This window comes from Gopherus evgoodei, chromosome 10, assembly GCF_007399415.2.
Source record: "Gopherus evgoodei ecotype Sinaloan lineage chromosome 10, rGopEvg1_v1.p, whole genome shotgun sequence".
NCBI lineage: Eukaryota > Metazoa > Chordata > Testudines > Testudinidae > Gopherus > Gopherus evgoodei.
Window position 1 is genome coordinate 30,221,083 of NC_044331.1, and position 12,627 is coordinate 30,233,709.

Genomic DNA, 12,627 nt, shown 5'->3' on the forward strand with positions numbered 1-12,627 from the left:
GTCAGTGAATGAGTGTATTCTGGTCTGCCAGGTTCATGTTTCCTCACATGATATAAGACTGAAACCATTATACAATATATCTTTTTAAAAATTAAGTGAAGTGTTAGCCAAATACATTGAGAGAATTTACCTCAAATGCTGGAAGTTTCAAAGACCTACTAACAGCCAATTTTTTTTCTGTCCTTCTTTGCTTTATAAAAGTAGGCATGAGGTAGAAAATACTCAAGGAAATGAGATTTTTTTTTTTACTTGGTTTTCTGACAATCCCTGAATGACTACTGCTGTTTCCTAAAACACACACTTTTTACGGTGTATTAAAAGTGGCAAGTAGTACAGCATATAACCTACAAATCTTTTTGTTGTAGTCAGTTTGTTTTTTCAATAGCCACTCCAGAACCTAGACAAATGGAAACTAGTAGCTCTTTAAACATGTACTATATATGTGTCATTTAAGGAGAAGTTATTCTCTCCTTCAGGACTTCAATTTCAGGAATTTACAATTGAGGCACTATATTGGTACTTTGTGGCGCAAGATTCAAAGCAGCTCTAGACCTATCATCTGAATATGGGTGGTTTAGTCAAGGAGCATGTTCTCGTTACCATGTTGAGCATCGAAATGCAAAAATAAAAACTCTCAATTCCTTGTACCATGCCTTTTGACTGTTGAGAGGGCTAGGCTCTTAGGCAACTATTTGCTAGCTCAGCTATCACTTTCAACAAGTGACTTCTTGGGTTCTTGCTTCAACCCTGTGCATTCCCTTGTCAACACTAAAATGGTTGACATCCTAGTGGATAAAACACCACTAGCAGTAGCATGAGCAAAGCTGTGGTGTTGGCAAGGCACTGAGAGGTTCACGTTTGTACCCCTGGTATAGAGCACATGTTTGGAATTATAGGTCAGAAAAATTCTAATGTAGTCCAATAGTCTGGCCTGTCTGGCCATATGCCTTTCATTTTGTAATATGATCCAGTCCAGCTGAAATACACTGGAGTATGGTAATAGGAAAGGCAACCAGAAACAATTTTGCTGAGTAGTTCTGTTTTATTTGCGAGGCTAAATTTTCATAGGTATTATAAATTAATTTAGTTATATTTTGCTCTTGTTTGTGTATGAAGAAATACTGAATGTATTTCAAGGCAAACTGGTTTCCACTGTTAACTTTTTGTTTCTCTTTAACTGTAGGTGAAACACTACTTAGCCCGTTGGTAATGTGTGGGCCCCATGGACTAAAATTCCTGAAGCCAGTGGAGCTGCGCTTACCACACTGTGCGTCCATGACCCCTGATGGTTGGTCTTTTGCTCTAAAATCCTCCGACTCCTCGTCGGGTATGCTGTCCTCCCTCTGTCCTTTTGGGGCTTTTGGGTGCTATGGTGTAATTTAAGATCACTTGGCTTAAGATCACTTGGCTAAAGGTGACAATGTGTAATATATAACTCAATCATTGTATTTGTGTCAAACTCTCCATTTCACTTTCATTACTCATGGTGCAAATTCATGGCTAAAATTGTGGTTGACAAACCAAGATGGTGAAGAAAAATACAGTATTATATTATCTACCTTATCCGTGGTCCGTTAAATAGCATCATACTTTACACTTTTTCTTCTTCCTTGAGGACTGTTACAGCTGCAGACACTTTAAAATTGTAAATTTGCACTAAAATAAATTGGGGGAAATGATTATGTACTGCTAATTGGCTTTTAAACCACAAACTCATGTCTTCTCTTAATTGGCCATATAATACTTTTTGTTAAATTGTAAATTTAACCTCTGCGCTCTTAAATCGTGGCTTATTACATATTAACTGTTTTCATATTTGCAAGTTGATGCTTACAATCAGACTGTTAAAGAAAACTAAAGTGTTTGTCTGTAAAAGCATTTTATAGTTCATTCTAATATGGCTGGATTTTCCAAACGATTTTTCTTGCTTGCTTCCACCTGTTTCTTCACCAACCTCCTTTTTGCACCCAGAATTATGGAGAGAGGCTTTTCATAGTTGAAGTTGCAACCAGGTTTCAGTTTTGTATGCCTGTTCTTTTTTTCTGTACGTTCACTACCACTTTCGCCCCCTTACTTGGACCACAGAAAACACTGTTGGCTGAAATTCTGGGTGATCAGTATTAGGCAGAAGTAGAATTTTTATGCAAGTTTCAAGCAATTTCATGAAATGTCTGAACTTACAGCAATTTAAAAATTAATATCTGCACATTTGAAGAAAGTAAAGGTTTTATTCAGCTACTTTCTAACATTACAATGGAGGATTTACACCTCTAATGTGTACATATAATCTATATATAATATTTAAACACAGTACTTATGTATACAGTATTTAAAACAAAATGTATTGTCATTAATGTATCTATACCTGTTAACAGTGCGTTGACACTGACAGAGCATCCGTTTTGATAATGGGCATCTGATTTAAAGAAATCAACATTTGGATGGTTTTTATGCTATTATATGCATGTGTTCCATACATCTATTTAACTGTATGTACATATTTGAAATGTTAAAACATTGATACTTAAGTGATGGGGACCCAAAAAACGCCATCACAACTACATAAAGCTTTTTAAAAAGCACTCATATTTTGTAACTGAAAAATCTATTCATGAATTTACTTGAAATGAAAGGAGAAACGCTAGTCCTCCCAAATAGTAATCAAAACTTCTTTAAGACAGATCATTTCCTCTCCTAAATTAGCGTGTGTGTGTGTGTGTGTGAGAGAGAGAGAGAGAGAGAGAGAGAGAGAAAGCATATACAAGTACTAACACTTTCTGTATTGGAGTTATAACACAACAATTTATTCTGTTTAACTGAAATAGGATGTATCAGTAATCTTGCTTTTTGAGACGATTTCAGAATTAGGCAATTCTGTCTGCTCATATGTAAGTAGACCATACTGTGTCTTAAATAAATATTTGTTTTCTCTTTTTAAATTAGCTGGTTACAGGACTCTGATTTTTCAGGTGCCTTTATAGTAGTGGTTTGCAACACTATGGTGCTTTCTCTGTTCAATCTTTTGCTTGATCTCAGTTGTTTCCATGTCCTGTTCTTTAAATGAATATTTAATTACATATACTGACCTACTCTCTGCTACACTAAAGTCAGAAATACCTGTATATTATCCCTAAAACATTTGAAATTCTTGGTTAATCTCATTTTAACTTTTGAGTGGAGAGAATTTAAATTGCATCTTTAAATGACTAAGAGTACATTCATTTCCTTTTATATTACACTTGTTGCACTGTATTAGTTTGATATTGTACAGTCATTACTTCAAAGGATTTAAATGCCCAAATCATGGGAAAGTAATCGTACCTTCAACTTGTGGAGTAACAGTTATAGGTTGTATTGGTTAGAATCTAACCATGGAGGGGGTGTGTTAAAATGTTTGCCTCATCTGTGAGATTAAAACCTATCCTTATTACAATTTGCAAATTTATTCAGATATTTTACAAAGACTCAGGTTTCCATATTGAATGGAATTAATGTATTTACAGAACTGAAAATCCTCCAGCAGCACTAAAGTTCTAGTTGAGAACTGTTTTAAATAATTAGCATTTGTTGGCTGCAATCAGTTGATTTGTTTTAAAATTCTCTAAATACACATGACAACCCTAGGCCATGTTTACTTTTCCCAGTCTCCACATCAGGTGTTGTCATCATTTCAGCACATTGTGTAATTCATGTTTGTTTTCATGGGTTTTTCCTTTAACACAAAGGTTTGAGATGCTGTATGATGTAAATTAAGTCTCCAAATCTTAAAACAGATGTATTTTTTGGCTCATCTTATTGAAATTTTATAGTGCCATTTATCCTTCAGGCTTTAAAGAACACTACTATGTTTATCTCAGGAGATAATCTACCACTAAAATGGTGGAATGAGGACACTATATTTTGGACCAGCAACATCTTGCGATGGTTTATTGGGTGGGGAACTTCTCAAGTTGAAACTACAAGGGACAATAAGTATAGAGTGGAATTAATCTTCTGAGTTCTGTCAAATGACAACTAAGAATAAACCTTCTGTTTTTAAAGAAAGTATCACAGGAGCTTTAATGACCATAAGTAGAAATATATCAGTTGTAAATCTTATCTAAAATAAATATCAGCAAATTACCATCTCATTGGCACATCAGTGCTTTAGCAAAATTTCTCTCAAAGATTAGTAGAAGTTCTTCTTTGAGTTGCTGCAGACACGTATACCGTTTAGATGTGCAGGTGCCTAGCACACACAAGCTGTAGAAATTTGCCTAGCTGTACCTGTAGGGGTGGCACTGCCCTGACTCCCCTCATTTCCTTCTCATTGCCTGAGACTGGAGTTGGAGCACCCTCGATAATGTTTCTTCACACTGCCCGTTTTTTCCCCTTCTCTGTCTTTGAGAACTTGTAAATAGTTTAGTTGTTTATTAGCAATACCACAGATTGATTAGGGAATTTAGCAGTAGTTTCCTGGTGGAATACCTTCACCAGGATTTAAATATTGCTTTTTATGTGGTGGGGCTATTTGAACACCATGTGTGGGCATCACTATTCAACTCAGCCTGGGAAAGAGGCACATTAAGGATAGGGGTTCCATCGATAAGTCCTTCAAGAAAAGGGCACAGATGGCAAGGGACTTGAGACTCAAGCAGTACCTGATGGAGCAAGCCATGAGGCCTATAGCAGCATAGGAGATGGTACCAGTATGCTGATGTTCCTCAGCAGGACTCTGAGGCGGCCTCTAGCAGGAAGATATTCTGTTCCTCTTCCTCAGGTCCTCCAAGAAAAAGGACCAAAAACTCACCTATGTCTGGACCTCCACATCCTACTCCAACAGCCCATGTGTGTCTGAAATTATAAGGCCATATGGCCACATGTATCTACATAGTGCAGCATGTGAGGCTTGTCTATTGTCCAAGTTACCATTCACTAGACATTCTGGTGAGAGTACCTCTGGAAATACCAAACACCCTGCTGCAGTGGCAAACAATTCAAGAAAATGTGTGTCAAGTGGTTCCCTTTGTTGGTGCCATGCCTACAGAATGTCAGTCACTGGTGCCTCCTCCATAAGTTAGGAAGTGCATCTGGAATCATTAACAATTCAGGGATTGTGATTGGAACAGGAATCGTCCTGTCATATCGATGTGCTGGAGCTTCAGGCAATGTACAATGTGTGGTGGGCCTTTTGGCATCACATTCAGGGAACAACAGTGCAGAGTACTCGTGGACAATATCACTGTGGTGTGCTATGTCAACAAGCAGGGAAAAGCCCATTCAAGTCAACTTTGTCATGAAGCAATAAAATTTTGGCACGTCTACATCAACAAAAATATGCTAGTAATGGCTCACTGACCGGGCTCTCAGACTCATCTGGCTGATCACCTTAGGAGAATCTTCTTGAACAACCACTAGTGGTTACTGAAGAACAGTGTGCTGAGGGCCCTCTTCCAAGAATGCCAGAATGTCTCACAAACGGATTTCACCTGAATTGGGGTCCAAACTAATGTGTGCCTTCCTCCATCCCTCTTACCCCTCAGCTTATCCTCAAAATCAAAATGGACCATGCCAAGCTGATCACAATTTTCCCAGCAAGGCTAAGATAATATCGGTTTTCCAATCTCCATATGCTATCAGTTTGACCTCCCAAGTCTTTCTCCCTTACCTGTTGACTCAACATCATGGCCAGAGTGTTCATCCAGACAGTCTACACCTTACCATGTGTATATTGTGTGGCTAGATGAGGAGGACATGCGGTGTTCAGAAGTAGTTGGGGAAGTTCTGCTTCGTAATAGAAAATCATCTACGAGGGACACCTACTTGTCTATGAGGAAGCAGTTTTCAATTTGGATGATCTCGAAGGGAATTCTGAATCTCGCCTGACATATGATGAACATTTTGGACAATGTTGCAGTTGAAATCTTCAGGCCTGGCTCTTTGCTCCTTGAAAGTTCATTTGGCTGCAATTTCAGCTTTCCACTCCCCTTTTTGGGAGAAGTCAGTAGTGCCAAGTCCTATAGCAGGGCTGTTTCTGAAAGGCATTGTCTGTCTCCTTCCACCAATGAAAGAAAATGGCGCCATTGTGGAACCTTCATATGGTGCTGAATGCACTAATGGGTTTACCATTAGAGCTATTCATTCACTCTCCTCTCCCAGAAGACTACCTTCCTGGTAGCTATCACATCCACTAGACAAATCAGTAAATTACAAGTCTTGATGCTGAATCCCCTGTACACCTAGCTCTGCAAAGACAAGGTAATTTTAAAACCACATCCAGAATTTCTGTCAAAAGAGATCTCTTTTGCCTTAATCAGGTTACTGTGTGACGGAATCCTCAGGATAGAGCCTGAAACTATGGGACCATGGTGCATCCTAAACTCTCCTGCGTTGGGTGTCTCCCAGAAAGCTATGACAGTAACAAGCACCAACACTCCTCCAGGCACTATGATCACTCAGTCATGGCCATGTAGAGCCCAACACCCTGCTATATTGCATGAAGACTCCCTGAGCCACTGAGAGAGAGACAACAGTCCATCTCCCCTTGCACTTCAGAAATATACTGTCTTGCACTGCTCAAGGCTCCTTTTGGGCAAAGCAAGATCATTAATACATTTGCCACTTCTTCATAGAAAAGTGGACATGCACCAGCCTTTGTAATCTGACTTGAGATTCCACAAGCACTTCAACCTAAAGCATATATAAAACAGATTTTATTAACTACAGAAAGACTTATTTTAAGTGATAAGTAGCAGGCATAGAGATCAAAGTTTATTACCTAATAAATAAAAATAAATTCACAGTCTAAATTTTAACTTTAACAGACTAAGCAAGATTTGAATCAAACAGACTCTCACCCCATTGTCTGTTACAGGCATCTTACAGTTCTTAATACTCACACTGATTCCAAGCTGGAAAGGAGTTCAATCTCCCGATCTCAAAGTCTTTGTCTTCTAGATAATCTTCCACGTATTAAGATTTGGGATGGGGGGGAGGGTAGAGGGAGGCAAGAGGCCAAATGATGATAATACAGTCTCTTTTTATATCTTCTTCTAACTACTAGAAAGATCCTTGCTGTGATGTCAGTACCAAGCAGTCTCCATTGCCTGTGTGCACTCTAAGACGAATCTGGGAAAGTGGATGATTTTTTTTTTTTTGATGGGACATCAACACTTGTCAAGGCCATCCTTTGTTGCAGCTGAAAGGCTAGCTGTGGGAGTTTCCCAGTCTCAACATATTTCAGTAGCACTGTGACGGGGCAGGACTCACCGGTGCGGCACCTCCCACTGGTCACTTCGGGAATTAGCTCAGTCCATGAGGAGCACCCTTTCCTGGTGGTGTGCCGTCCATCTCTCACCCTCCATTGTCGCCTGGATCCGTGTTGCTTCCTTCTGCTCGCAGCGTCCCCTTCAGGACACTGTCCTCTGGCAGTGCCTCCTTAGTCTTTTCTCACCCCCTTCCAGGGGGTAGAGGGGGGTTAACAGCAGTCCTCCACCTGCCACAGTGGCCACCTATACCCCCAAAGTCTAACCCCTGACAGAAGGAGTATGGTGTAGTCCAATATGGGAATTTCCCACGGCCAGGTGCAATGTAAGGGAGAAGGGAAGGACCCAGGCCCCCCCACTACTCTAGGTCCCGACCCAGGACCCTCTAGCGGCAGCCTCCTTGCCCTTCTCTCCCCTCGCTTGCTGTCCACTCTCCCTGGGTCACTTCCCCTCTGACCCTTTGCACCCTTTAGGCTTTTTCCTCAGGGTCCGCAGCCTGGCACTTCCCCCAGTGCTGGTCTCCCAGCTCAGGAGACAGACCTTCCCTGTCGGACGTCTGGGAGAGACTGCCTGCTCTTCTCCTAGGCAGCCTGTATATAGGGCTGAGCCTGGCCCTGATTGGCTGCCACTTGCTCAGCCCTCATTGGCTCTCCCTCAGGCCTTCCCTGATTGGCTGCCTCTCATTGCAGCTGTTCTGGCCTGCCCTAGCCCAATCTCTCATAGGGGTGGGGCAACCGCCCCCCACAAGCACATGCAGCAATACTTCATAACTTCACATACAATGTTAGTACATACAATCCAACAGAATATTAACATTCAACAGATCAGGACTTTTAAAATGATACCTCACAAGGCATGTGTTGTACCAAACTTATCAATCGTATCACAGTGGTGAATATGGGGGCTCCAGGATGCTATTTTGAGATACAGTGTGTCACTTTCTTACCTGTATTTTGTCCCCAAATCATATTTGGGTGCAGAAGAACGTCTTAGATGTGAGAAGGTATTTGACATTTTATCCTGAAAGGATAAACCATTTTGTTCTTTACCTCGTCTATTCATATCTTACACTGAGTGGATGAAAGGACAATTGGTTTCAGCTTGAATCATATCTAAATGGATATCTAAATTACTATGACTTTTGGAGTGGCTTGGATTATGTCCCCAAGCTCAAGCAACATCAACAGCATTTTTTAGACATGTTTCCATAGTGCGTATCTACATACCTGCAATGTGGTCTCCAGTAAACGGCCTTTTTTAGACATTATGCTATCACCACAGCATCAAAGGCTGATGTAAACTTTTGGGAAGGCAGTTCTACTATCACTGTTTTAAATAGACTCTGAGCCCCACCTCCTCATTAAGCGGCATGTGAGTCACCTGCATGGCATACATGTCTGCTGATATTTGAAGAAGAAAAGATGGTTACATACTTGTGTTGTAACTGTTTTTCTTCAAGATGTGGATGCAGACATGTATTCACAACCTACCCTCTGTCCCCTCTGCAACAGAATCCCCAGCCTAAGGTTCGGTGTGAAGGAACTGAGGGGAATTAGGGTAGCACGACCCATATATAGTCAAGAGGGACCATTAAGCAAAGGGCACAAGCATCATCCCTACTGATACTGCTAGGCCTATTTCTCTGGCTTTGGTGCACTGGGCATATGACCAGCTGAGTGGAATACATGTCTGCATCCACACCTTGAAGAACAGTTATGACACAGGTAAGTAACCATCTTTTTTCAGTTAGTTATACTGTACTACTGGTATACTGTGTTCAGATAAAAAATTACTCATAATACAAAATAAAGTTCCCCCTACTTCATAGCGAGTAGAACTTATCTTGAGTTTTGACTTGTCTTTGTTAAAATTATGATTAGTCAATGTAGCCTAGTAAATGTCCAAATTTTCTGTTTTTTTAATACAAAAGTCCTGTGAGCATCCAGTATAAATTAGTTTTGATCATTTGAAGGGAAAGCACTATGTTGGTACTGCTGCAGAGCAAATCTCTTTTGTATGTACAACAGTCCTTGAGTACCTCCAAGTCTCTTTTGAATTACCACAACAAGAATAAGTTTACTAAATTAAAACTGTACCATCCTTGCATTCTTTCTGAGTAAAATACAAACTTCTTATTGTAAAACATGTTGATTCTGAACTAGAAGGTACTATCCAAAAAACATGGTTCTTTCAAGATGTACACTGTTTGACGTTCAATTCTAAACACCAACATTGTGTTTTCCTCCCACAGGTGACCCCAAAACTTGGCAGAACAAGTCTCTTCCTGGAGATCCAAACTATCTTGTTGGAGCAAACTGTGTCTCAGTCCTAATTGACCACTTCTAATCCTTAAATTAGCTGACTGAGTAAATAATGTGAAACTGAGATGGACCTTACATATAAACTGAATGACTCTATCAAGTATTAACGGAACTTACTGTTTAAGCATCTTGCTTTAACTAACAATGGTTAGCAAGTACACTCTCGAACCATGGTCAGAATACATGCCACAAACAGGAAGTGTACTATGGAAACAGGGTGGGGTTCTTGTGGGTTCCGAATGTTGGGTTTTTTTGGTTTTTTTTTAAATGGACACAGCTAATGTTTCATTGTTAAAATTTAAAGTACAATGGAATACATACAGAAGAATTGAATTTGGTTCATAGTCCACTGGTTGAACTATAGAATTTGGCGTTTTTATTTTTTAACTTGTGGGTGGGGGTGTTAAAATACACAATACTATATTTCCATCTCTGGTTTTTCGATGGCTCTTTTGGTGTACATGTCCCATAAAGTAGCGATAAACTTTTAATTAGCACAACTTAGATGTTTTCCTCTACTGTGAGGCTTATAAAAGCACGTCTACTTACTGTACATGAAAACATTGTTAGTTTTCTTTTGTTATGGGAAGGATAGAAAGCATGTGAGATGACTATGGTTCAGTTGCCTCTGTGGATTTGTAAATTAACCAACACACTACTACAGACATATTAACCAGCAGGGATGCCTTACCCTCATGTTTTTAATAGTCTTAGTTCTCATAGGTCTCTATATTACTAAGTTTGTATGGCTTTTGTGCTTAATTAGATGATATATCATGAAACAGATTGATAAAGTGACTTATTGTGAACTTGCTGGTTTAGAGAACAAGTATTGTTTGTTTGTGTTGATCAACCAGAAAAGAGCCAGAAGAAAATGATGGTATGTTTTCTGCTATGCATTTGAAAATTTATAGATGTTATAGAATGCCTGTATATAAAGCGTGCATACCACTTTTGTTCTTGGTTTGTAAATTAACTTTTATAAGCTTTACCTTTTTATATATAAATATATATAAAAACAAAACAAAGTTTCTTAAGGATATCTTTGTATTCTCACACCTTTTGAGCCTTGAACTTTGACATCTGCAGCAATAAAGCAGCATTTCTGCAATATACAAACAAGAACATTTTTTAAAAAATGCACAATGTTGTTACCTTTTTAAGAGCTGCATTTGAAGACTATAACTCGGAATTCTCTAGTTTGATTAAAATCTTGAAAAATATCCCTACTGTAATTTGTGATAAGGAGCTATACTATGTGCCCTAAAATGTATTTTTTTACTAATAAACAATTTATTATGGCACATCAGCACTACCACTGTTTAGATAATATACCACTGCATTCTGTTAATCAGTTTAGCTATTCAGGTGTGGCTGATTTTTCTTTGCAGTTATTAAAATTACACATTTCTAAATATACAGAATAAAATTGTTTTTAAAATAATAAAGGATATTTTCAGTATCTTATTGTTTCCAAAATGCATTTATGTGCACACTTCCAAATCAGTTTAGTTTCTGTTTTAAGGACCAGATTCTGCCATCCTTACTCATGCTCAGTTATTTTGGGAGACTCCGCATTGAATAGTCTTAACTCTCATAATAAAACCAATTCAAGGTGCAATTGTGGTGTGAGCCCACTGGGGCTACTCGAGAGTAGGGTATTACTCGAAGCAAGTACAAGTGGCAGAATTATGCCATGAATCACCATGGGTAAATTAGGCTCTTTATTGTATCAGCTATGTAAATTAGTTTGTAAAACATGCTGGCAAGCTGGCAAACACATTTTAATTTCCTGAGATCTATTCCAAAACTTGGGAATTGTCTTACAGAGGCAAAATCCAATATAGGGCTGGCACTAGAAGGTCCTCAATAACAGGATGGCCATGATAGTATAGGCTTACAATCTATTGTATGTCAAAAACCAAAAGTTTAGAATAGATTTACACTAAATAAAAGCCAACTATCCCTTGGGTACATTTAGGATAAAAGATAAATCATGCCCTTTGGTTGCTCTAAATTGGTTGCTCTAAATTATTAAATAATACCCGTACACAAACTTAATGAGCTCTATAATATGCTCAGTATTTTTCTGGCTTAAAACTTAAGATATTTCACTAGAATTACATTGGCAGGACTGTCACTTGAATGGTAAGTCACTGATGATTAAGGTATAGTCTGATTCTGTAAGGCCCCGCCTAAATTCTGGAAGTAGTCTTAAAAATCACTTTGAAATATGGCTTATAAACCTGAAGCATTTCCATTCTAAGTTCGTTCTTACTGGATAGATAATTAGCAGACAACATCATCCCTCAAGACTTTTGTGCATTAGAAAACACATTGCTGATACTTGCAATGGCTCAGTTGAACTATTGTGTCCAAAGTAGTGTAAAATGTGTTCCGCATATCTAAATACAGCATTTTCTCCAAATATTTCAGTAGTTGCATGTTGTGGGTACTTGTCCTGTGGGTTCCCATAATGGGGTTTGTGGGAGTTGGAACCCAGAGTTGAAGAAATGCTGGAACACTTTTTATAATGTGAACTGTAAACTCCCAAAATATAAATTTACAGAAGCTCTCCAGAAGCTCAAAACAATAAATTAGCAATTTAAGGAGAATACAAGACATTGCAAATGGGAGTCACTAAAGGGTTTATGGAAACCTATATGCCGGGTGGACCACTTGCATCAGTGCAGTTGAAGTATGGACATTGTCTACACTGCTATTACGATACAGTGCAGAGTACAGTTGTGATGAGTCTGAGTTTTGCTTTTAGTAAGTGCAATTATAGTGGGGCTGGTAATATTTGTACACCGTTGAAAGCGCCTGTGTGTAGATGGGTGTTAGATATAGCAGGTGCTTTTAAGTCCAAAAATCTATAATGTAGATGACATTTCAGAAGGAAGAGTGGATTAGAGAGCAAGTAGGTTAATGTCTTAGAGATGATTAGAATGAAGCTAGAGGTTGATAAGTGACATGAGGGGGTTGGGGGGGGGCATTCTTGAGTACTTTTTTGCTGCTTTATGGTATGTAAAGTAGCCTGAATGACACTCTTAATAGAAGGG

The 12,627-nt window shown here is 38.9% G+C and overlaps 1 protein-coding gene across 6 annotated transcripts in view; it reads left to right on the forward strand.

The window, feature by feature from the left end:
• The window catches only part of TJP1 (tight junction protein 1), a 316,033-nt gene extending 305,026 nt beyond the window's left edge, over positions 1–11,007 (forward strand). For 3 of the 6 annotated variants that reach the window (XM_030577350.1, XM_030577353.1, XM_030577354.1), the window contains 2 exons: positions 1,184–1,327; positions 9,496–11,007. In XM_030577350.1, coding sequence (XP_030433210.1) covers positions 1,184–1,327; positions 9,496–9,590 — 239 coding nt within the window. In that variant the 3' untranslated portion in view covers positions 9,591–11,007. The remainder of the gene's footprint in view (positions 1–1,183; positions 1,328–9,495) is intronic. The other 3 variants (XM_030577352.1, XM_030577356.1, XM_030577351.1) reach the window with 2 other exon arrangements.
• Positions 11,008–12,627: the final 1,620 nt, after the last annotated feature.